This window comes from Pangasianodon hypophthalmus, chromosome 1, assembly GCF_027358585.1.
Source record: "Pangasianodon hypophthalmus isolate fPanHyp1 chromosome 1, fPanHyp1.pri, whole genome shotgun sequence".
NCBI classification, from domain to species: domain Eukaryota; kingdom Metazoa; phylum Chordata; class Actinopteri; order Siluriformes; family Pangasiidae; genus Pangasianodon; species Pangasianodon hypophthalmus.
Window position 1 is genome coordinate 21,023,398 of NC_069710.1, and position 24,787 is coordinate 21,048,184.

The following is a 24,787-nucleotide window of genomic DNA, read 5'->3' on the forward strand; positions in this document are numbered from 1 at the left end:
CAAATTGTTCATAGCCACCATGCGTGTGCATCTCACTGCTTATTTAAATAGAGACACGCCCACTCAGAAAAAAAAATTCTTACCATAACCCTTTATCAAATTGTTTTGAGAGGCAATGAAAAAATATATTTAATCTAGTGTGTCTAAACCTTTGACTTGGACTGTGCCCTAGACACTTTCCTACCTTTCTTCTCAAACAGCTGCCCATATTAGCCATGTTTCCATATCACACTGAACTTTGTAACTTAAACCAGGTAAACCAGGTAAAAAAACTCCTGGTAAACCAGGAGATTCCTCCTTATCTACTGCAGCAACATCCAGCATCTGTGGTATGAACAGATTACACATAGAAGTGATCCATATACACTGTGTTTTAGGTAACCAGCATCCTGTTTCCTGTGGTTGGTCTTACTTTGTACCATAAAGTAGACAATTAGATGCACAGTCAGAAAATAAAAATCTTTACATTTTCAAATAAATAATCATAAATGTAAATCAATGCTCTCATTCTGCCAAATAAATATCTAAAAATAATTTCAGGTCTTTTGTAAAATAAAAGATAATGCACTCAGCAATATACTTGCCAAGCACTAGGCAAGGCCTTGGATTACTAAAGCCAAATTGGCTCTCCTGGTTGAGAAGTAAGCTGAGAAAACCACCTCAAAGCCTGTGTTGTTGGAGCACTGTGTGCTGCACAGCATGACAGCAAAGCCAATTAACAGGCATTAACATACGCAGTGGGGTGTCCAATACACACACACAATACAAAGGCCCTTAAAGCAAAACAAGGGGCCGGCAGTGTGTTTTTTCATTGGGTGTTCTTTGGTTCTCCCTAAAAGACGTACAAAAGAGATCTAATTAGGATTAGATCTGAGCAACATCGACCCATACTCTACACAGCAGCCTATAACAACATGCAAAGAGTTTGGCTGTAGAGGAGCAGAGGCAAAATTCTCCTCACCTCTATTTATCTCTATGGAAGTATGAAAGAATCCACCTGTTTCAGCAAATACAGCATCATTTACCCAAAGGTCTGTGAAAATATCTCCATCTGAATCTCCCAGTGGAAACACAGTTCAATTTAAACATCACTAACTACAAAAAAGTCAAAAGAGGAGAAGTTTTCCAGGTCTGAAAACATGTTTCTCTTAGTCAGGCTCACCATGAGACACACCCGTAAATAACCCTCACATGGTCAATCCCAAGTAAGGCTCTAGCATCTTTATAGTCTAGTTATCTCAAAAATGGAAAAGGGAGAAAACTTCATTTAAATATTTCATTCCAATTCCACTGAAAGATGCTCCACATACATTTATTTTTTTTGTAACCTAATCTGGAAAAACAACATTACTAACAAATTGTAAAGAATTATACATTTATAATGTGGAATGAGTTAGCTCATGAGTTATGTGGATGTTATATTAATTTGTTTCCTGATAACTTTTTACAGTATTGCTTGCATCAAACCGTTGGCTAAATGGTGGCGAGACTTTAAGTTGTTTTTCAGATAATGTTCAAAAAGAAGCCAAAACTATCAAACTGGTGCTAAATATTAACACAATAAAATGTTATCAAATGCCTGAAAATCTGACTACAATCCATGTTTGTACATTAGTGCTTCATATTACAAATATCTTTCCATTTGGCATGATTGTTTAATTAACTTTAAATTCTACATGAGAAATATAGTTCAAATTCAAGAGTGAAACTTGGATTTTAATACAGAAATTAAGCTTGATTTCCAGTAACCAGGTTTATAGACTCACAGTTGCTTAACTATGGAAATGCACAGTAATTTACATACTTCTTTTGCTGTACCTAAACCATTTGTTCATTCATTCATTTTCAGCAATCACTTTATCTTTGTCAGGGTTGCAGTGAATCCAGAGGACACAAGGGTAGATGCAAACACACGCGGAATGAGACGGCAGTCTATCGCAGGACACCATGCTCACATGCATTAACACATAGGGGCAATTTAGTATAGCTACTGGCAGGTTTTTGGGAGGTGGGAGGAAACCGGACTACCCAGAGGAAACCCATGCAGACATGGGGTGAACTTGCACGAAAACTCCAGATGGTTTGTACTGGGCACCCTGGAGCTGTGAAACTGAAAAGTTACCTGCTGCATTATTTAGCTTCTAAATACATATCTGATGATCAATAAGCTACTCGTGTTTTATATAGATAAATGGGATAGCCTTGTGTCAGTGTGAACAGGTATCTTGATTGGTATGGTTTGTTTATTAAGGCATTTTTCATAAACTGCCTACATATATCACCTTTCTGTTCTATTGGAAAGCCAGAGCCTGTAATTCCTGATCAATGCAGTTAATGCTCCTCATGGTCCTTCTGATGGGGAATGATGGCATAATAACCGCATGTAATAAACTTAAAACCTTAATCTCTTATTACACTAGTTTTAAATACTTCACTGTTAACTATGTAAGTTTAGCTTAAAATACTTGTAATATTTAAATCTTCCTTGTTTCCACCTCATGTTTATATTTTGCTCTTGATTTTTGCTGTAATTCAGCACTATAGTAAATAAAGGCTTCCCCTCAGTCTCAAAGATTTAGGAGAAATGATTACCTAAATAATATAGTTATATATACATAATTCAATACTGTTTTTATGTTTAGGGCACTTGCATATCTTTTCAGCAGATTTATTATGAAACAATAAGAATATAGTAATTCTTATTGTGAAGCAGCCATTCTGTTGAGTGTTCAGCATGCTGTGTGTGATGGGACGGTCTACTGGTTCTCTATGGTTAAACTGTGGGGGCAGTAGTAGTGCTGTACTACCTGCTGTGAACTGCTCATAGTCAGCCAGGCAGCCCAGCTTTATCCTATTAGTCATAGAAAGCCCTACTGGATTCACATGGTGATGATCACAGGGACTTAATCTGCTCCTGATGGAAGTTTACACCCACCTTAATTACTGCTTACAGCTCAGTTACACACACATACATACATAACTGCTTTGCTCACCGCTCTGCCACGCACACATCTGACAGTCCACACACGCCTACTCACACAAACTGTTAGCTCTATTGTGTCTGTGTGAATAGTCCAGGCAGGGGGACAGGAGGATGAAACCTGTAGGCTCTAAAGTGGAACAGTGAATGAGACATTTCTGTGTATCTTTTTAACATTCTGATTTCTGTACAGCTGCTACTGAACGTGCAAACTTTTGGCCAGTGTTTGCAGTTAGGGGTGTCACTGTTGGGAGTAGTGGAAATGACTACCTCTAGGTGGAGGGGGGCCTTAAAGGGCTTAAATAAAAAGCATTTTCAAAAGATGGAAAGGGGCCCAGAGACTGCATTTGCACAAGGCTTGGAAATCTGTGGAACATTCCTGCTTATAGTACAATTCAGAAATCTGAATACACTGAATATACTAGCACTTTCCAGTATATATGTTTTGGACAGTATTTTGGACACACTTCTTCACTAACTAAAAGGAGTGTTACTATTTAATAATAGCGGTAGTGATAATAACATGTAGAGCCAAGGTTCTCAGAGTGGAGTCTGAGAATTTAGCTAGGAGGTCCTACCAAAGTTGTTATAATTGTTTACAGTTATTGCTGTGTTTCAAGCCAGAATTGACTGGTCACTTGATTTGAGTGCATGGGTTAAATATAAACTCTCAATAAGTATAAATAATGTTAAATCAATTACAATTTTAATTAAATTGTAACTGTTATTGCAAATTATGATTATGTTATTACTATAAAATGTTTCATTTATTGTATATATAAGTAACATTTATATTGTAACACACTGTAAACAAACATGATGGTACATTTTGTCCTAATACTTGACTACTAGTACTAACTGAAACTGTGTTGGTTGTTTGTCATTAAGAAAAGATTATTAACAGTGGTAGGATCATAGGTCTTTTATTATTTGAAGAAAATACACTCGTGTGAAAGAGCTTCAGCACCCCTGGTCAACTAGAACAGATTTGATTATATAAGTGAAATTTGTATTTTTTTTTTTTCTCTCCTTGTACTCCTCGTTGCAGAACATTCCTATCAGAAAAATTCATGTCATTAAGCAATCAATGCCTATCTGAAATTAACTTTCAAATTCAAGGAAGTTTCCATTTTAATAGAAAAACCTGCTCATTCATGCAATTATCTAATCAGCCAGTCTTGTGGCAGCAGTGCAATGTATAAAATCAGGTCCAGAGCTCCAGTTAATGTTCAGACATCCGAATGTGGAAAAATGTCATCTCGGTGACTGTGACAGTGGCATGGTTTTTGGTGCCAGATGGGCTGGCATTTTCACACCCAAAAGTCCATAGCATTTACATAGAATGGCATAAAATCCAGTGAGTGAGCAGAAATGCCTTGTTGATGATAGAGGTCAGAGGAGAATGGTCAGATGGGGTAGAACTGATGGGAAGGCTACAGTAACTCAAATAATCACTCTTTACAACTGTGATGAGCAGAAAAGCATCTCAGAAGGCACAACACATCAAACCTTGGGGAAGTCAGTTGGCCTCAGCAGAAGACAATATTGGTTTCCATTTCTTTGTAGCAGTAATTATGTGATACAATCATGTCAGCATGGACGAGAAACTCAAAGCAGTGTGTTTCCAACATGTTGTGGAATCCACGCCATGAAGAATTGAAGTTGCTTTGAAAACAAAGCGAGGCCCTACCACGTATTAATATAGTGTTCCTAATAAAGTGGTTGGTGAGTGTATCTGCCATTGGCTGCCACACAACCTTACAGCATATTAAATCCATCTCTGTGCTCACCAAATCCATCTCTGTGCTCTGTCATTGATGACTTCTTTTCTTCCCCTTTTTTACTTGGCTTTTTTCCTGCTCAGTGGACCAGCACATCATTACTTCCCCATCTGATGTTTTCCTAAATTTTACTTAAATAAATGAAGGAAATATGTGCAGTATAGTATGTGTCAATGTATTTCAATTTCATATAATTTCTTAGAGCTTAATTTGGATTGTCTCAGTTTTAAATGTACTGAATAATTTTATGTTGTAAATGTATGTATATGACTGATGAAATCAAAGCCAAGTTGTCTACTTAGGGACTCGGAAAATGTAATCAAAGATATACTAAATAGCAATGTTACAGTTGTGTGTGAGTTTGAGGACAATTCACCACTGTCTGTTCATAATGAAAGTTGTCCAACAGAGAGACATAAATTAGCCATGCCACCACGGAGTGGTTATTAAACTCGACCTGGTAACACTCCATGTCACTTTGTGCAATAACTACACATGGATACATTGGCGGGCTTCCAACAATGCTGTCATTTATACCGCCCACAATCACAGTCTTCACTGGTTGTCCAGGAACACAAAAATCTTCAAATTTGGTTTTGGAAGGAATAGAATAAAATACTGGGTATTAGAGGAAATCAAAAAGGAATATTACATTTTTACCATATATGCATTTTAGTTGAAATATTTTAATTGTTTAGAAGAGGATGTTGTAATCCAGAGGACGTAAACAATAGTTTAAAGAGAGGGAAAAAAATACAAAACTCAGATGGTCTCTTGAAAATTATTTTTCCTCTAAATATTAAGATAAGCTTAATTTTGCTGTGCTCTTCTGGTTGTGAATCCAGTTCATGTTTCATAGTCATTTCATTTATGGCTCAGTCCCTGTTTACTGCCGGTGAATTTTTCCTTATATTGCTATATACATCCTCTTTATAAATCTGGTGGCTGCAAAGTTAAATCTAATTAGTGCTAAAGATGAGTACAGTAATGTATGAGGGACTTTAATGTTGTCAGGTCTGTTACACCATGTCCAAGCCAATCCACCATTTCCACAATCAAACAAAACACAACCATGAGTTTTTTTTTGTTTTTTTTTTAACATTAAAAAAAATTCACAACAGAACTCACATCTATATAAATTACTACAGCAACCACAATACATCTTAAATATAGCTCTGCAATCATTTGTTTTTCCATTTAATTTTAAAAAATAAAAACTGTTCTAACTCGGATTTCCTCATGTTGCAGTCAGATGCATTAAAATACAGTGAAATCATTGCAGACCTTTTTAGCAAAACTCCCTTTGGCATGCTGTCCCCTGCTGGTCATCACGGCATTATACAACACAGCACAACAAATGGGCAAGAAAGAGGACTTCATTCCTGAACAGGAACATATTTCTGACTCGTTCACTCGTTTTTTTTTTTAACCTGTAGCTAATTACTAACAGTAATGTCAGTGCTCATTTCTGTCCTAAGACTAAACATTACACAATATATTGCTACCATCATGACCCTTCTATACTGAAATGATTATTGTTCTATTAATCACAGCTGTCCATCCCTATTTTTCAAATATTCAGAGGAACATGTAATGACTCATTCACAAACTCTATCGCTCTTCATTATAAGGTGACTTGCCCCACACAGAAACATATATGCGCTTCACCACTTTAAACATACATGACACATAAAAGTGTTAGGACTGATAAATGATGCCACAGGCGGCTTACAGAAACAAAGAGAACAGACACAAAACATAAGCGTTAGAGAGAGAGAGAGGAGGTAAAGGACATTGTGAAGGCCATTGTCACATTATAAGGCTGAACTTTGTAATATAGATTGGCAAAACAGCTTATCTAAGGACGTTCCTATTAACAATATTGCTAAATGATCAGAAGCCACAGTGATGGATGAGAATTCGGACAGCCTTGGCACTCATCTATTGCCAGGTAACTAAGCACACGTTCATTTGAAACATTAAATCAATCAACGGCTCTCAGATCAGCATTGGAGATGAACTTTTATATGCAGAGAGAAGCACTGACACCATGACACCCCTCCAAAACCTACTCCCAGAGTGAAAGAAGCTATTATAAGGCCATCAGGGAGGATTCATTCGCATTCAAACTCACTTTCACTGTTAGGAGTGATCATAGAATCAGTTTAGCATTGCAAAAGTCCTGCTGATACTAAATGAGCTGTAGTTCAGTCTCACTGTGCGGCATGGATTTAACATCAATGTGTGTGACTCCATTACTTGGCGGTTGTGTAAGTATGCAGCTTAGTGAGGCATGTTTCTGACTGTAGTATTGACACAGTCCTACACAGTGCTAGGGGGCTGAGCTAGGTGTGTATGTGCCTCTCGGAGCATTAGTACAACCAAAAACATTTTGCAAAAGGCAGAAAGGGCTGAAGTAGCACACACACACGCACACACACACACACAAACACACACACACACACACCTGTCCATTGCTCCAGCAAAGGTAAAGCATTAAGCGTACTGTAGCAATTAGGGGTGTGGTTTAGCAGGAGTCTGTAGACAGGGGGGTGGGGTTTTGTGGATGAATTACAGGTGTAATTATTGGCATGTCACACCTGTAGCACGTCCCCCATACACCACCATCCCACTGCTAAACCACGTTCCCACCAGCTATACATGACATTTACCATTTTCCCTTTTTCTTCAAGTACCCCTCGTTGCAGAACCAGAAGTCCATGAGGTGGAGTCAGAGCAGATCCAGTTCCTTCTGCCTGGGCGGAGCCAAACCAAAAGTCCAGGAGGTGGAGACAACTCAGTGTGTTTCAGGCTGGATAACTGTGTTGTTTATAGATGTGTTTTTCCGTGTTGTACAGCGTCTCATGGGTTAGGGTTTATAGGAGAGCTAGGGTTGGGTTTAAACATGGGAAAATGGAAAATCTAATGCTTTTTTTTTTGCTCAATAAACATCTGGATGACTGAAAGCTGAACACACACATCAGCAAGGCTCATATGAACATTCCATATGTTTAAAACAATAAAATCAGACTGCAAACAAGTAAAACAAAATAACAAAACAAAACAAAAAAGGAGGTAAATTCCAATTAGATAGTCTTTTGGTTACAAGTCTTTAGCAGGGTTCCTCATATACTGCACTCCATTGCATTGTACCCAGGCATTCAGTCTTCAGTGCATTTTTTTGGGTTGCCTGTTAGACCCATCACCTCTCTTCTCCTGTTTTCAGAAGAGCTGAATGCCCTCAAACATCCCAGATTCAGTCCGTACCACACTGTAGCCCCCATTTGGAGTCCTTCCTCCTCTTCAGTGGCCGTCAGTGTGAAGTTTCATCCCAGTGTTGTGGTGGATCTCATGCACTGAGTGTTCCTCTCTCACAGCCTAATCACCAGAGGTTCAGCTAAGCACAAGTAGCAGAAGTCAATAAGACCTATCATAGAGAGAGGCTTTAAGAAAACGGAACTTAAAGGATTTTTAAATGGAGGCTGTCTGGTAAGCTATAATCACACACACACACACACACACACACACACACACACATCACAAAGGCAGGATTACAGAACTCTTAAGGAGTAATGGGATGACGAGGCCTTGTCTGTTTAAAAAAAAAAAAAAAAGGGTACATATTGTGATGCTGGTATAATGATGATCTGCTCAATGCATAGATCAGAATGCCACTGAAGCATGACTGCAGTGTCTGGTTTAGTTACTTGGCAAAGAGAGGACTCAGCCCAGCGGTGAATGTCTAAATTTCTGCTGTACGACAAATAGAAACATCTGGTCAGACAAGCCCCATTAAAATTAACTGCGGCAACTGAAAACAAAATAAAAAATGAACAGGATAACCCATTCTTGGCCAAAGAGAATAGTTATCTCGCCCCATGAGTTCTACTGTAAGTACCACGTGCCTAAAGCTGCAGAGCGACAGGAGAAGAAGGGCTTCAGAACAACAGTCCACGGATGGTTATATGGAGACGTGTGAGACTTGATGAAATAAAGGCCCAGTTAGGACTGACTTTGGAGGGATAACTGCAGGAGGCAGCCACTGAGAGAGAGGAGTGTCCCAGCTGTGGAGCGAGAGTGTGTGTCGACCCTCAGCAGTCCAGGGGCACTAGGAAACAGCGCCTGCAATCCACAGCTTTGGGGCTGGGTGGCTGAGCTCTCTTCCTCCTCAGCTCCTCTCGGCCCACGGAACTACTCAGCTTGGCATAGGCCGCCTTGTACCTCTTGTCAAAAGCAGCTGGAGTGCAGGGAGATATAATCAATATGTCAGAAGCAGATATTATTTTAAGTGACTTGGTGGCCAGAACTGTGCTCATTTTTTATGTTAGTCTACTTACCAACATGGTCTTTGCCCATAGCAGCCAAAGTAAGGAACAGAAATTCCCTGTACAAACTCCTATGAATAGGAAAGGCAAGTTAGTGAGTGTGTGTTATATGTCTGAATTTGTTACAGGCAACTTTAAAGGCTATATCTAAAGTTTCTAACTATCTCATTCTTCTCAATAAAATATAAATATTTTATCTGGCCTATTGTTATTGTACAGCATAGTGTGTTGATCAGCAATTTTCTTTGATGACTGATATCAGTGCACTTATATATGGGTTCATTTTCTAGCTGTTTATCATACAGCATACTACGATCCCCATATCCGCTCACATCAAACTGTATTCATCACCTCTGTATCCGGGGAGTGCCTGGTTGCTTGGCGATGGTTTCCAGGAAGAACGTGATGGCCTTGTGTACCTCATTCATACCGACACAGCGCAGGATTTCCTCCAAAAAGCTCAGCGTGAAGGGGTGGTTGTGTCTGCGCCACGCAAAGTTACGCATCGGCACGCCACCTGACAGAAAAAAGGAGGTTGCAAAACAGCCGTAGATTATCACTACATTACTGAGAGAGTCGATCTTTCATTTTGTACATCTAATGATTCTCAAAGAGACCTTATGTAGCGAGTAAGGCTTAGGGCTCTATTTTAGACCCATGAACGTGGAAAGATAACGTGAGCATTTTGTTAGTTTGTTTAAGCTTATTGTTTAAGTAATTTTGCCCTGTTTTTGGCCATTTGTTATTTTTGTCACCAGAAATGAACACTCCTGCATTGATGTGAGTGGTGTGGTGCAACAACGGCTGTAACATTGTAATCTGCTGGTGCTTTGGCTCAAAATTCTGTTCACGTTGCTGTCTGCTAAACACCCCCTTAGCACAGACACAATGGCAAAATGCCATTTTCCTGACTTTAAGCAAAGACTTATAAATCCTGTCCCATTTTGTAGAACCCAGTATTGTGCCTGTATACTATTTATGATAGCACGCATCAATAAAAATAAGCTTCTTTGCCCAAATACTTTGCATAAATATAACATACTGAATTGCTTCCTGTTCAGTTGTCACAAAAAGATATCAACTGGATCTTGGCCAATACAAATGCTATGTCCTAGAGTGAGTGAATGCACACAAAAGGCATGATCTTACATGCAGGAAAGAATGCAGTTGTGTCAGTCAGCCAGTATTTTCTATCACTAAAATACAGACATCAAAACTATAAGTGAAATCAAATCGTATATCATTACCAAAATGTGTACAAATGAGCTGTTGGGAGAGACTCAGTCATTACAGGAAATGTAAGCAGGTTATTTATGGATATATCAGCACACATAACCATACCTCCTACTAACTACACTTAAGCTAATCTTTGGCAGGTAACCAATAAAAGTCACAAAAATATTTGTCACACCTACTTCTACCAACACTGTAACTGTATGCTTTATTTTTGCGTTTGTTATGATCACAAACATAGGGCCCCAACACTAGTTGATTTAGTGATAAACAATTGTGAATTTAGATTTTTTAAAATATTATGGTTTACAGCCTCTACTTGAAGCTTAAAAGACACGCAGATCTGTCGGAAAATGAAATTGTTGAAGTTCATTATGCACTGTGTCTGTGTGAATGCAACTCTTCTTACTGTGTATTCTCCAGAGCACATAGAGAGGAGGCCAGTAATCCGTATCAGGCGTCAACGTGTCCCACAGTAACCTCACCCTTACTGAAGTACTCTCGGGGCTCTGGAACACATCACATCTATGTTACACTATCATATCTGCTTCATGAATTTTCCAGTTACCTAAAATCTGTGTAATAGCCAGTGTAGAAGTGCGTGTATGTATGTGTGTGTCCCTGATACCTGTGAAATCTGTGAAGCTAGCGGAGAGGCCCGCACCAGTTGCAGCAGATTGCTGGGGAGGCCAAGGCGAGTGAAGTACCACACTAGATTCCAGAAGAGGATGGAGTGGCTGTCCAGTAACTGGACCTGAGAGAGAACACTCTCTCCCTCGTTCTCCAAAAGACTTTCCAGTTCCTTCCGCAAGACTAGAGGGCTCAGGTACGCCACTGTCACCTGAGGGGTGCCACCCAAAGATGAGCTCTAAACACACACAAGCAATTACACAGTGTCAATCAAATGCAATACATTTGCTGAAACAGAAAAGTTGAAGAGCTGATAAAGCAGTCTTACTAGAGTGTTACTGCTGTTTTCAGAGTATGTGCTGGTCTCTGAACTGGAGTCATGCTCAGTCACACCATTATACAGATGTTGCTGAATGCCATCATGACCACTAGGGGGCCTCACTGCACTCTCCACTTCATCCTCCATGTTCCAGTTACTGCGATACTGACTGCTTTCACGTGAAATGAATATGGCCACATACATACACAGAAAAAAGATCAGAGAAACTTCAATATATCAGTGAAACAGCGAAACTGTAAATCTGCATATATCCTTATTCTATTTCAATCTGTCCTTCAGCTTTATGTTAATCGCAACCAACTGTTGTGAAATGGTTTTAAATGTTATTAAATCAGCATTTAATGTTTTCTAACTATACTGCTAGTAGTGGAGAATGTTCTAATTATCAAGCATTCCCATGATTCACATACAGGAGGCTAACTGATTTGGAGAAAACATGTACTCATGAAGCTGCTCAATACAATTGAGATAGAGTCAAAATGAAATGAATAAAAAAAAAAGTCAAAATTCACTTAATGACCAAAGCAAAGCTATGAAGCAAAATTCGTTCAGTCTGACAACCACCATAACACTATCAAGCACAACAGTGATTCTTCATTTTTATTGTTTAGAATTGTATTAGAACTTGAACATTTTCTTCAATTCAAATAATGGTCTTTTAATGGTAAAGTGTTTTTGTATGAACCATGACAACATGGTGATAGTTACTTAACTGGTTACAGTTATGGTTATGTTTTCATAATAACTGACTGCTTGTCTGCTGGTTTATCTCTGATGTTTCAGTCTCTATGGATACAGTCATCACAGTTTGAAGTCAGAAGCAACATAATTTCCAAAACAGAGCTGGTATGCTCAGGATGTGTTACCTGCTGACAGGCCCAAGGTCACAGATCTCTGCATTAAGCAGTGGTACGAAGGTTGCTGAGCAAAACGGGCAGCTAGAGTTAAGATTGGAGTCATCAGATGTCCAGCCTGCCATGATCTCCTCATCATACACCAATGAGTTACAGCTCCGGCAAAGAGTACAGCTTGACATCGACACCTGGGCAAAATGAACAGCTTTATCTCCCCTATTTTCACAAACCACCATAACACCATCAAGCACAGCAGTGATTCTTAATCAATTTTATTGTTTAGAATTGTATTAGAACTTGAACATTTTCTTCAATTCAAATAATGGACTTTTAACGGTAAAGTGTTTTTGTATGAACCATGACAACATAGTGACAGTTACTTAACTGGTCACAGTTGTGGTTATGCCAGTTCAGGATATGAGTCAGATGTTTCACAAGGAAACCAAGTAGAAAAGAAAGGGAGAAAAAGAGGGAAGTTCTGCATAAAACCTAGGGTTTTTCTCCTCTGTGAAATTACCTCAAGCCCTGCCCCTTCCTGTGTAGAATCCCATGACTTCCTGAGTGAAAACCCAGAATTTGGAGGGTCTGTCAGGTCAATGTCACTGCCCACAGACAATGAGCTCTAGAAAAGGCAAACACAAATGACAGTCGGTACTTCTACCTGCTTATGTTAGAAATTCCCTAAAACTTCTTAAGAAGCCTATAAACAAGACTGTTTTGGACACTTGGTATTTTACACTGATATTTTTCTACTGTATTTGGTGATTTGACTAATGGAGTCAAGTTGTTTCTGACCTCTGAGGTGGCATTGTAGAGTCGCTCTTTGGCTTTCAGCAGTGTCTCGGCCACATGTGATTTGCGAGACTGTCTCTGTTCAGATGATTTGCGTGACGGGCCGTTAGTAGCAGGCCGCCGTTCGTCCACACTGGCTGCTCGGCGTGATGAGTTCCGGTGACGCGTTGGTGTGAGAAGCTGCTGCAGTTTACCTGCCAGTCCACGACTCGGGGACAACACGTTATTGTAGTTCTCATCTACAGCCTTGCGATTAAGCGTTTCCCGCTGCTCTGCAGGTCTAGTGGATGAAGAAACCAATGAGAAAAAATAATATAAATCTACACCATGGTCTTCATTAATGTAAAAACAAATCACAGAAAAAAGTTCCTTGAACGGATTATAAAACTATGAATATTCTAATGTAAAACACTAATATTTTAACAGTTTATAGTGAAGCTTATCTCCTCCTGATCTGCATATACCTGCCATCTCTCTCAGTCGGCTGGCACCTGCAGTCTGTATCTGGCTCTGCACACTCCTTGTAAAAGGTGGACAAGCAGACATCACTCCGTCGCACTCTAACATGGTCATCAGGCGGAACTGGGGAGGGTGTAACCATATCCCGAGGACCAATGGGAGGTTTGCGGGAGGCAGGGTCATCAGTGCTTTTGTTTTGTAGCATTGCTTTCCTAGCTAACTTAGATTCTGTGGGAAAAAAATGCAGTCACGTTGGTTTAATTAGATGTTAGTCCTACAGCTATAGACAGTGTAAATGCTTGCTCCCTGTATTACTTATGATATAAATATCCTGCTCACATAAAAATGTTCTTCATTCTCTTTTTGCATATTACACATATCAGTGATTGACGTGTCTTGGTTTAAAATAACACACACATAATGCTCACCAAAGCATCAGAAGTTACTCAGAAAATTCACAGCAAACTCTACACAGTTTAGTGATTTGTTAAGGGCATACTGCAACCCACAGCAATACACACTACACAGCAATACCAATGTCAAACTATTTTTGCAGCCATGTTTTTCTACATCTCTGACAGTCAGTAATTTAGAAGCATGAAATTTAGTTTTATATGTAGTGTGGTTCTGGTGATGTGGCAGACACAGAATTATATAAAATTGGATGGATTCTGTATTGATATAAATTATTATCCTGTGCATTAGCACAAGGTGTATCCAGTGTGCTTTGCATCATTTCTGTTGGATATCTCGAATTCATAGAACAATTGTATATGTAGCAATCTGTATCTTTTTGTGAAACTGAACAGGAAGCAGTAAGTTAAGTAATAATCATTTGCCTGTCACTTACTGTCAGGTCGCATACTGCTTAGACTGTTGCTCTTAGTGATGGGACCAGTCAATGATTCATGGCTTGAACTTTCACTCAAACCACTCCAGCTGGTCTGGCGTGTGAGAGTGGAGTGCGGGAGAAGATTACAGTTGGAGCTACCTACAATACAAAAAATAATTAGAAGCTCAGGTATGACCACAGCTACCCTACGTTTAGTGGAGCTAAACTGTTCAAAGCACACAAACCTTGTTTTGAGCTAACAGAGTCACTCTTTTGCCTGTGTTTGATTGGTTGTCTGAACTGTGCCACAGCCAAAAGAACGTTGCGAAGCTTGGCCCATCGAAGGCGACCTCCCTGATTGGTGGATGGCCACTTGCTCTCCAGTACAGCCTGCAAACACAAGAAAGGAAAGAAAGATGAAGAACTGTGAGGAAACAGAGGTACATTTGGGTAGCTGATTTCTTTTACCAAACATGTTTAAACACCAATCTAGTCATAAAGATCAAAGGTCACTGGCATGTCAGTGGTACCCTTGCCTTTTGGAGGACTAACCTTATTGTAGTACCCGTACGTGATGGTGTTAGGAGTGATTCCTGCTTTCTTCATCTCCAGCAAGACCCTGACAGCAAGCACTGGCTGCCCATACTGCCCACACAGCTGCATTAGAATCCTGTAGCACACCTGCAACACACACAGAATGCTGCATAAGGCCTGTCAAAATTAACACAACTTACCACACTACATAGTCCCATTGTTAAATCATTGGATGCTTACAGAAAATATTGTGTTATTGTGGCCATAAAAAATGGCTTCTCAACACCTGGTACAAGATGAAACAGTGAAATGACCAGGAGCACATTTGTAAAGAAATAATCAGCCACCTAGTAACCAACTCTAGTTTATAATACATATCAATGTTTAATGTAGAAATACTGTAGTGTATGCATGACTGGCACGAACCAAAATTTCAACACATTTCCCTGTACTGCGAAAGAAACAAAAAAACGAGTTACTTAAACCTCATAAATAATGGAAGCCTAGAGGTAGTTGCTGGGGTGTCAATAGACGCTGAAAGCACATTTTTACAGACTGATATTATACTGTTGCAAAGTAAACTCTAAATCAGTAGATTTTGTGGTTGTCTAACGTAGGGTCATATTCACAGTTGAGTTACGTGTGTGCAGTGAGGATTTAATACTGAAATAGTGCACATACCGCAGTGTTCAGACCTCAGATGTACCTACAGACTTAAGCACTTTTCGGAAGTTTTGCAAGATGTGCACTTCTCAGGTTGGAAGTTGAGTAAAACAGAGGTGTGTCTCAGTTATGAGCGATTCTGATCTTGGATTTGGGTTCGTATCAATATTAAGCCCAGCATGACCGACAGTTTGATGTAACCACAATATGTCACACTGAAATTTATTTTTTTGGCTGTAAATACATTCCAAAGTAATACAGAATGCTAGTAGAGGCCAATATTTAATATATAAATATGACACTATTAATTAATTAAGTTCATGAAGAGACTTTCTTGTAAGAGGACATGGGAGGAGACAGCATTGACATTGCTCATCTCAAGAACTGAGGGGATAAAGGGAGGCTGTGGACTCTCATTTGACTCTGGAGTCATGTAAAAGGGCTTTGTCCCACTTGTGTCAGTGGTTGGTATGAGGGCTCACCTCATCAGGCAGCACCACCTTCCGTGTCTCCATGTGCTTGAGCACCTCATAGGCAGTGTGCAGTGCCCGCACCTTGGTACTCTCAGCCCGGACAAATGTGGGCAGGTAGATGAACCACAGACCATAACAGTGGCCCAGCAGACACTTGGACCACATGTCTGGTACTGCAGAGTACTTCTGTGCACATTTCTGTGCCAGCTTGATCTCCTGTAGAACATACAGAAATAGATTACACCATTATATTGTTATTATACTCTATATAAAAGACATTAAAGTGCACACACAGACAGAGCCCTTCAGAAGGAAATAAAAAGTGTGTTTAAAAAAATGAAATGCCCAAAGATAATGTGTGTAGATGAAACTGAACCTCATGTGTCAAAGGATGGGTCAGCACACAACCAGATGCATATAATCATTTTAAAGTCATCTTAAACATTCAAAAAGGTCTAGCTGTATTCATGAAGATTCTCAGATGGTCAATAATACTGTACAGCATTAATATGCAAATAAACCAGCAGAGAGGGAAGATGATGAAACCATGTTTTGATCAGGGGTCTACATCTTTGGATTCATTTGCTAAGGTGTACCTGTTTGGTACGGCGAGGAGCGGGACTGTTGGGGGCACTTCCCTTCGCTGTGGTACGGAGCTGATCCTGAGGCCGGTCAAACAACTCAGGATTAAGAATAGGAAACGTCTCATAGCTATATCAACACAAATACACAAGTTAAATAAGAGAAAATACTACAGTATGCTATAACAGTGTGTGAAGAACAACATGATCATGTGCAGGGCTAACCTGTAGAGTGCAGGGCATTCAGAGCCGTCAGATTCTTGAGGCTCCTCTGGTGGCATTATAAACACTGTGTGCTCTCCACTGTGAGTCTCATCAAGATCTATCAGCCTCACCTCTTCCGGCTTCTCCACATCCACCTACAAAGGGAAGAGAAAGTGAGAGAGGAGAGAAAAATGAGAAACAGAGAGTGTGTGGGTGTGAGAGACTGAGATACAAGATATATTTCCATCCAAGAAATTTTATAACATGAAAAACACAACAAAATATTAGATTTAGAAATTTGGATAGAAACATGGCTAGTGTGAGACTGCTCTAATCATGTACTTTACAGGGAAAAATTACAAAATACAAGTATCATACAGACCTTCTGAACACACTCGTCAAAGAATTCAAGGCATGCGTGTCTGTCGCTGACAAAGGAGCACTCCTCTATAAACTGCGTGAACATCTGAGTCTTGGTGAGGTGGGAATAAAACTTCTGCTGTGTCCGATCTCGAGATTTTAAAAAACCTGAGAGGAGAAGAATCAAAATTTCTGATTAGTGTGGCAGACTCATTCCACTCTGGAGCCTCTCATCATAACCAGGAGAAACAATATTATATAGTGAGGAATTTATCCTACATGAAGATCAGTGACATCAATCATTTACTGAATCAGTCACAACATTTAATTCAACAGCAGGGTATCAGACTTGATTCTATGACACTACTATTTAGCCAAGACACTAAGTCAGCAGATCAGCTACTAACTCATCAACAGATTATTAGAGTTTAACCGAGTTTGAGTAGGTCAGGAGCGCACCCTGCAAATTGAAGAGGGAGCTGCAGTCAGTGGTTCTGTCAGAGGGAGCCTGGGTGATGGGCAGGAGGTAAGAACGATAGCCTCTTAAGAGGCAGCTCATAAAGCGCAGGAAGGCCTCCTGAATCTCCAACTCCAGCTGCTTTTGACGCCCGTAGATCAGATCATAATCTGTCAGCAAGAATTCCAGGGTCGCCTCTTCGTGACCAGGGGTACAGACTAGAGAGAAAAGAATGAATAGCTTCAGAAGTAACTGAACCTTTCTGGTGTAATTTATATTGACAGGCATGACTGATTTTTATGTACTGCAGATTTTTCATACTTACTTTTCTCCAGAGTTTTGTGCAGGTGGGTGAGTGAGCTGAGCAGGATTTTTCCGTGTTTCCTGGGTAAAGATTTCCACGACAAGGGTTTCTTGTCTTCTGATCTGAAAGATTTGTCATTCAGTTTTCCTCTGTTGTCCACAGTGCTAAAAATGAACTGTTGTTTTACAATTGCTTTATGTTTTCAGAAGACACAACAATGATAGTGGTGCTCTTTCTGTTTCATTGGGCTAGACTCAGAGCCAAACATCTGCAGCATTGAGCACACTGGGCTGTTGTGTCATCTGTTGCCAGGACAACACACAAAAGGACTCACTGGAATATGGTGTTGGTGTCAAGGTCCACACACACCACATCTGAAGGAGGGTCGTACAGGTCAAAATAGCTGGAGTGAACACCCACGATGAAGGGCATTGGGGCACACAGCACATCTGCACACCGTAGCGGGCACAGTGGGATGTACGGACAGGGCCAACGCAACGGAAACGTCATCTGAAAGGGGGGTGGAGAGATTAATTCAATTAATTACTCTGATAATCCAAAATCAAACTAAAATAAACCTGCAGATAGCACCAACTGATAGCAACAATTAATAAACTGGTACAAAATATATGATTACAGCAGTCTCTTTTCAGCACATATTGTACCACTATTATTAAACCAAGCACACAGACACAGTGATAGATAGTGGGCATAAAGAGAAGGTCCTGACCGACACCAGGGCTTCACTGACGGAGGTCAGCACATCTGGCCGGAGGGAATGTAGCAGCAGCTTGTGCTCAGTGAGAACAGCCAACAGCAGGGTACATGCGTTCTCCGGCCCCAGATTCTGCAGAAGTTTCACAAAGCTGGCGCCACTGCAGGCAGACAGCACACATTCAGGATTTCAAAGCAAAACTGTGTTGTCAGTGCAGAACTTAATGAAACAGACTTAGACTGGCATCTACATTTCTTAAATCTGAACAAAGACCAAAGATAAACAAGCTCGAAAATAGGTGAACCGGACCCAGGTTTACCTCAGGGGTAAGGGCGAGGACACTGGCTGGCACAGTAGGAGGTTGTCATATGGAGACAGCTGTTAAATAAATAAATAAATAAATAAATGACACAAGGCTGCACTGTGCCACTGTTAACTACATCCGCTGCTTCATCAATGCAATACCGTCTTCACCCATGCTTCAATTTATTCCCTGCTCATCAATTGGAGAATCAAGCATTTCATGTAAACTGAATGCAATTAGACAAATGATTTTGATTGCATCAGGATTTGTATTTGCTGGGATCACAAATAATTGAGCTAATCTTCTATTGATTATACTGAGCCATCATAGAACCCTCTTTTACCCTGTAACTCGACTGTGCGGTCTTTAAGCAGTGATACCATCAAACTCCTGTGGAGGTAGTGAGGTAGTTAGTGATATATGCACACACTCAACTCCAGAAACATAGGAAAAAGTGTCAAAAGCATTGACAGTACTACGCAGGTCTTATTAGTCATTTATTTGTGTGTAATGTTTAACACAATAATCTGTAGCTTTAAGCATGAAGATGTAAGTACATTAATGTATTATGGAATTGTGTATGTGTACCAGTCACAGTTCTAGTGTAATCCCTCCAGTTATGCAGTGCATTAGTCTCACCTGTACCAGAATGCGTGGTCGCTGTGGTGAAGGGAAGGGCACGTTGTGCATGAAACTGGAGATATGCCTGTAAAGAGACCATTGTCCGCTTCTATTAGAGCTCTGCTGGACATAAACCTCAAAAATGAAAACACTGATCAGAATTCCTGTATCCTTATTATACAACTACTGCATGACACATGCAGAAAACGGCTTGTAATTTTATACATTATGCTCACACTAATAAAAACGAAAGTCTCTTTGTAGAGCCTAGAATCTAATTGAAGCAGTCTTGGCAATAAACAGGGCAAACGCACTCGTAAGGTACAAAAGAATCAGGTGCCAGTGCATTAGCAATCTTACCATACATTTCTAAAAGATAAAACTTTAATATGTACTGTTACACTCACTTCTCAATGGGCAGCACATGAGGTCCAGAGATGGAGTAACGATAGATGAAGGTGAGAAACTTCTGGAAGACGGTGAAGAACGGCCAGTGGGAGAGCACACACACGCTCTTCTTCACCTGCACCATGCGGTTGGTGATGGGTCGGCGGTCCACAACACTGACCAACCCGAGCCGCACCCGCTGCCTTTCAGTCAAAGCCTCCCGTGGGTATGCCTCGTAAAACTGGATAGCAGCTCCATACACCTAAGAGAGAGAAAACAGACAGTAAATCAGGGCAGCTGAGAGAAGAAGAGATCAGATTACACCACAGAAGAATAGATCATCTTGGTAAAATCAAAGTAGATAAGATCAGTCAGTTTTTTATTGAAATCAAGACAGCAGTATGTAGGGGAACATGTGGGAGAACCTTCAGGCAAAGGTAGTGTAGCTGACCTTATCTCCAGATGCGGTGGTGAGGACAAAGGTGGAGAAGACAGGGAGCTGGTACTTGGTATTGAGTGGCCAGCTCTCTACAGTGACACCCATGGGCAGACAAAAGACAGGGACAGAGTCTGGCAACGCAAATGACTCAAGATCTTCCTCAGGGTAGCGGCTGATCAGACCTGAAAGTCACACACAGACACAATCAATACAGTGTTTAAAGAGAACCAACTACTGCTGTGAAAAGCCACCAGAAAGAGGTCAACTGACCAAAGTGAGAAGTCCATTGAGAAAACAATTCCTGAGAAGGGCTCTAATATATTCTTATTTCCTTCTATTACACTTCCCTCTACCTGCACCTGACCTCAAACCCAGGAACTTGCACGTGGTTTGGTTAGAGCCATAACCACATGAGATGGAGAAAAAAAAAAGTCTCACTCACCTGCCTCATACACCAGGGCGTTGGCTTTCGCTACAGCCCGCTTATAGCACAGGTACAGCGCCGGGCCCCACTGCATAACGTACAAAACAAACACATGAGAACAATCCTGCACATGCTCCGTGTCTATTGTTATTCAAAAACAGATATTCAACTTATATTCAAAAACAGGAAAGCTGAAACCACAGAAGACAAAAATACAGAAAAAAAAGCCTGATGGTAGAGATGAGGAAAAGAAAAAAAATGTAAAAGAAAGAAAATATTGTAGAAGCACCTACACAAAGGATGTGCTGAAAAATAATACAATACGTGAGCAATAAAAAAGGGAAAGAGCACAGTCTATGAAAAATCAGAATCAGAAATAAGATGAATGCTGGGCAGGGAGAAGCTGTACCATGCCAGTGTTCAGGTTCTTGTCCACTTTGCAGAAGGTGTGTGGTGCTGCTTCTCCCTTGCTGGGCATGAGAAATGAGATATCAGTCACCCCCAGGGTGTTCAGGGCCTGTGAGTCGGGGGCGCGCCGGTACATGAGGAACGTCTTATGGGTGCCAGGGCCGCCTGAGCTCAGACTGGCACAGCGGCTGTACGGCGTTGTCTCAATCACATGCCAACCCTGCTTCACTGCCTCTTTCCCATCATACAGCACACTGGGACATGAGAGAAAAATTACAGAAGTATAGATTCAGGTTTGGAAGTTCTAAGAAATTATGCAAATCCACAATCCCAACGAATACAGTGTCTCTAATCATCAATCACATGACCGTGAGTGGCCTAAACATTTGCTCGTTGGTGGACTGTTAGCTAAATTATGAGAGAATGCTGTTATACAGTGGACTGAGAATGCTACAGAGCAAATTGAGAATATTGTTATTTGATGGATCGAGAAGGTTGAGTTTGTGGTACATGAATGTTAAGAATGTTGTGTTCTTTAGCAGAGTGAGAGTATAGTGGAAGGGTGTGTGGGCATGTCCTACCCGAGCTCCACAATGGGTGGTTTGTCATGGCTGCGCCGGTAGCAGAGGAACATGTGTGGGTTGTTGATAAGGCCGGCGCTGAGCTCAGCTGGGTGGCCCCCCAGCGTCCTCTCGATGCATGTGAAGCCCTCAGGCACCTCTTCTCCAAGGCCACGGGCGATCACAGCCAGGTCGCTGATGGGCTCCATGCCACGGCCTCCTCTCTGCTGACATTCCTCGTCTGGCGGAGCCGAGTCGCCCGCCAGCCCCGCCACCACAAAATAATCCACCAACTGAGGACATTTCTCCTCAGTCATACCGCCTATCTACCCACCACTGAGACAGAGAGGAAGAAAGAAAGAGAGCGAGTGAGAAAAGATGTAATCCCTGTTCAAACATGCAATTTTTATGTTGAGTATTTAATGGAAATTAATTAATTAACAGCAATAAATAGCTTGACATATGCTAAAAACTTTTGATCTAGTTGATTCAAAACATTAGCACAGAGAACCATCTACAGGAAACAAGAGATAAATTTAACATAAAAAGAACAGGAGATCTGGTGTGATTTGGAATATTTATATATATTATAAGCAGACTCCCTCAAAAAAAAACAGGCATAAATAGAGAGAATAAGTGTTAAACAAACCCTGCATCTGTTGAAATGTAATGCAAATGTAATGTACTGCTGAAAGGTACATTCCACTAAATCCATTATGTCACATTCTATTTAAAAGGAAATTCATGGCAAATGTGCATATCAATTACTGTGTGAACGTTGAATCAGAAGTCACGTAATTCATTAAACAGGGTTCACCTGTGTACAATTAAAGAGTCATGTTATCTCAATATAAATATATCCATTCCTGGAAGGATGTAGCATTTGTCCTTCCAACACTGCTCATCAGCCTGAGAACACTACTTCCATGGTGAAGCATGGTGCTGGTAGCATCATGTTGTGGAGATGCTTTTCAACAACAGGGACTGGGAAACTAGTTGGGGTTGAGGACAAGATGGGTGGATCAAATACAGGACAAACAATCTCTTCCAGTCTGCAGAAACTTGAGACTGGGCAGGAGGTTTGTCCTTCCAACAGGACAATGATGTAAACATACTGCCAAAGCATATCTGGACCTCAAGACCTCAATTTGATTGAGAATCTGTGGCAAGACTCGAAAAATGCTGTTCAACAAAAACCACCTTCCAACTTGACAGAACTTAGACAGAGCAAAAATATCAGAAACCTGACGTGCAAATCTCTATCATATCTCTATAAGACACATCTCTATCACATCTCTATCATATCTCTATAAGACACATCTCTATCATATCTCTATCATATCTCTATAAGACACATCTCTATCATATCTCTATCATATCTCTATAAGACACATCTCTATCATATCTCTATAAGACATATCTCTATCATATCTCTATAGTAGTTAGACATATTGTATAAATCATATGGTAAACATCCAAAATAAGGCAACTTCAATTCCAGGTTGCAACACTACAAAATGGAAAAGTCCATGGGGGGTGAGTACTTATGCAACGCACTGTACATACGCGCACATACGGTACAAGAAAGATCATTTCAAGGTGCTGTTGACCCTGAGGCAGCTTGGTGGTGCTGGGATTTGAATGAAAAACCAGAGTAGTAGAAAAATCAGTAGTCCAGAGCCTTTACCACTGAATCATTACTGGCCCTTCATGCATGCTGCAGCAGGGTAGCATAACGGCTGCTCTAGTACAGCACCATACATATCAGGGCTGCGTTTAAGCGTGTGTTTGAAAATGCTGCACCTGCCATAAAAGCAACATGCATAACAATCAGAGTAAAAATAGCGTTAGAGTTATCAGTATAACAGTGAAAACGCCATTACATAATTTGCTTTCAGCACGTCTGCTCACAGATTCAGCATCAGCTCTTTTTTTCCTTGTTCCACTGTCTTTCTGACACATTGCTGCTGGCTGGCCTAAAGTTCACCCTGCACTCTTCCTCCACTCCGTCCATATATCCTGTTGTGTATCCACATAGCCTCTATTTGCCATCCATTTTCTATCATTTACACAAAAGCATTCATTATAACTTACCAGCACAAAGGCACTGATCTGTGGATATGAGCGTAGCCTGTAGTACGTCAGTAAACCATTTCTGTTCACCGAGCAAAGCCAAGATACTAAGAGACAAAGGATCACGACAGTGTATTTTCACATTGCACACCACAAGGTTAAACATGCAAGGTTTAATTCACACAGGAAGTGAATATGCTAACCTGCTTCCTAGTGACACATACGCTCTTTAAAACACACACACACACACAAACACACACACACACACACACACATACATACAGATGTATGATTTCTAAGAACACAGCACAAGGGAAAATATTTATAGATTAAATCTAAGAAGCACTGGCTAAAGATAAAATACACTGTGCTGTGTGAATCAGAGGTTCACGTGAGGGCAGTGGTAGAAAACCATGTGGCTGTGAAAATACACCTGCTGTGGCTAGAAAATGACAGTGAGACTCAGCATCAATCAAGCAAACATCCTCTTTCCTACGGTCTGAAAAGATCAGTTAAAAACTGATCAAGGCGTTTTGTCCTAAACGTATCACATTATCACAAGATGTGGAGGCAAAGCTGACTGTTTACCTCAGAAAAGGTTACCCACATGGGTACAGGTGTGATACGGCTGCTACTTCCTGTTAAAGAAAGCAGAAGTAGGCTATCAACACAAGAAGGACAAGTGTAAGCAGTAAATATTACCTATGAAATCATAAGCGATGACTGGCACGCTGAATTATGACTTGTTTGTCCATATCATACCACTAATTACAAATAATTAGACACTTAGGATTCAAATCTGGGATCTGCCTCACGCTTTGTCCTGCCTGTAGTGACCATAATTGATGTTTTTGCTTCTATTTCTGTTATTATGTAAACATCATGGGAAAGTACACTGAACATAGTATGACCCCAATATATTTTCATCATATGACAGAATTTGGCACACAGAACACACCGCTCGAGATCCCCTTCTGAACTACATACAATTTGTGCCATGCCACTGCGAAGGCTCTATGTTTATACTCACTTTAAACTAATCCCGAACAGCATC

The 24,787-nt window shown here is 40.5% G+C and overlaps 1 protein-coding gene across 3 annotated transcripts in view; it reads right to left on the reverse strand.

Moving 5' to 3' along the window:
* Nucleotides 1–7,421: 7,421 nt before the first annotated feature.
* The window catches only part of LOC113542317 (DENN domain-containing protein 4B), a 32,838-nt gene continuing 15,472 nt past the window's right edge, over nt 7,422–24,787 (reverse strand). The window contains exons 1-29 of one of the 3 annotated variants that reach the window (XM_026939746.3): nt 23,755–23,942; nt 21,682–21,996; nt 21,102–21,354; nt 20,711–20,780; nt 20,281–20,450; nt 19,850–20,091; nt 19,461–19,527; nt 18,837–18,895; nt 18,533–18,677; nt 18,137–18,312; nt 17,824–17,924; nt 17,501–17,716; nt 17,064–17,209; nt 16,703–16,836; nt 16,493–16,607; nt 15,906–16,112; nt 14,779–14,907; nt 14,472–14,616; nt 14,245–14,385; nt 13,400–13,622; nt 12,939–13,215; nt 12,661–12,765; nt 12,156–12,331; nt 11,278–11,440; nt 10,948–11,187; nt 10,729–10,828; nt 9,438–9,603; nt 9,099–9,157; nt 7,422–8,998 (exon numbers count right to left, since the gene is read on the reverse strand). In XM_026939746.3, coding sequence (XP_026795547.3) covers nt 8,853–8,998; nt 9,099–9,157; nt 9,438–9,603; nt 10,729–10,828; nt 10,948–11,187; nt 11,278–11,440; nt 12,156–12,331; nt 12,661–12,765; nt 12,939–13,215; nt 13,400–13,622; nt 14,245–14,385; nt 14,472–14,616; nt 14,779–14,907; nt 15,906–16,112; nt 16,493–16,607; nt 16,703–16,836; nt 17,064–17,209; nt 17,501–17,716; nt 17,824–17,924; nt 18,137–18,312; nt 18,533–18,677; nt 18,837–18,895; nt 19,461–19,527; nt 19,850–20,091; nt 20,281–20,450; nt 20,711–20,780; nt 21,102–21,354; nt 21,682–21,977 — 4,467 coding nt within the window. In that variant the 5' untranslated portion in view covers nt 21,978–21,996; nt 23,755–23,942 and the 3' untranslated portion in view covers nt 7,422–8,852. Of the gene's footprint in view, nt 8,999–9,098; nt 9,158–9,437; nt 9,604–10,728; nt 10,829–10,947; nt 11,188–11,277; nt 11,441–12,155; nt 12,332–12,660; nt 12,766–12,938; nt 13,216–13,399; nt 13,623–14,244; nt 14,386–14,471; nt 14,617–14,778; nt 14,908–15,905; nt 16,113–16,492; nt 16,608–16,702; nt 16,837–17,063; nt 17,210–17,500; nt 17,717–17,823; nt 17,925–18,136; nt 18,313–18,532; nt 18,678–18,836; nt 18,896–19,460; nt 19,528–19,849; nt 20,092–20,280; nt 20,451–20,710; nt 20,781–21,101; nt 21,355–21,681; nt 21,997–23,754; nt 23,943–24,787 lie in introns of those variants that run through there. The other 2 variants (XM_026939745.3, XM_026939747.3) reach the window with 2 other exon arrangements.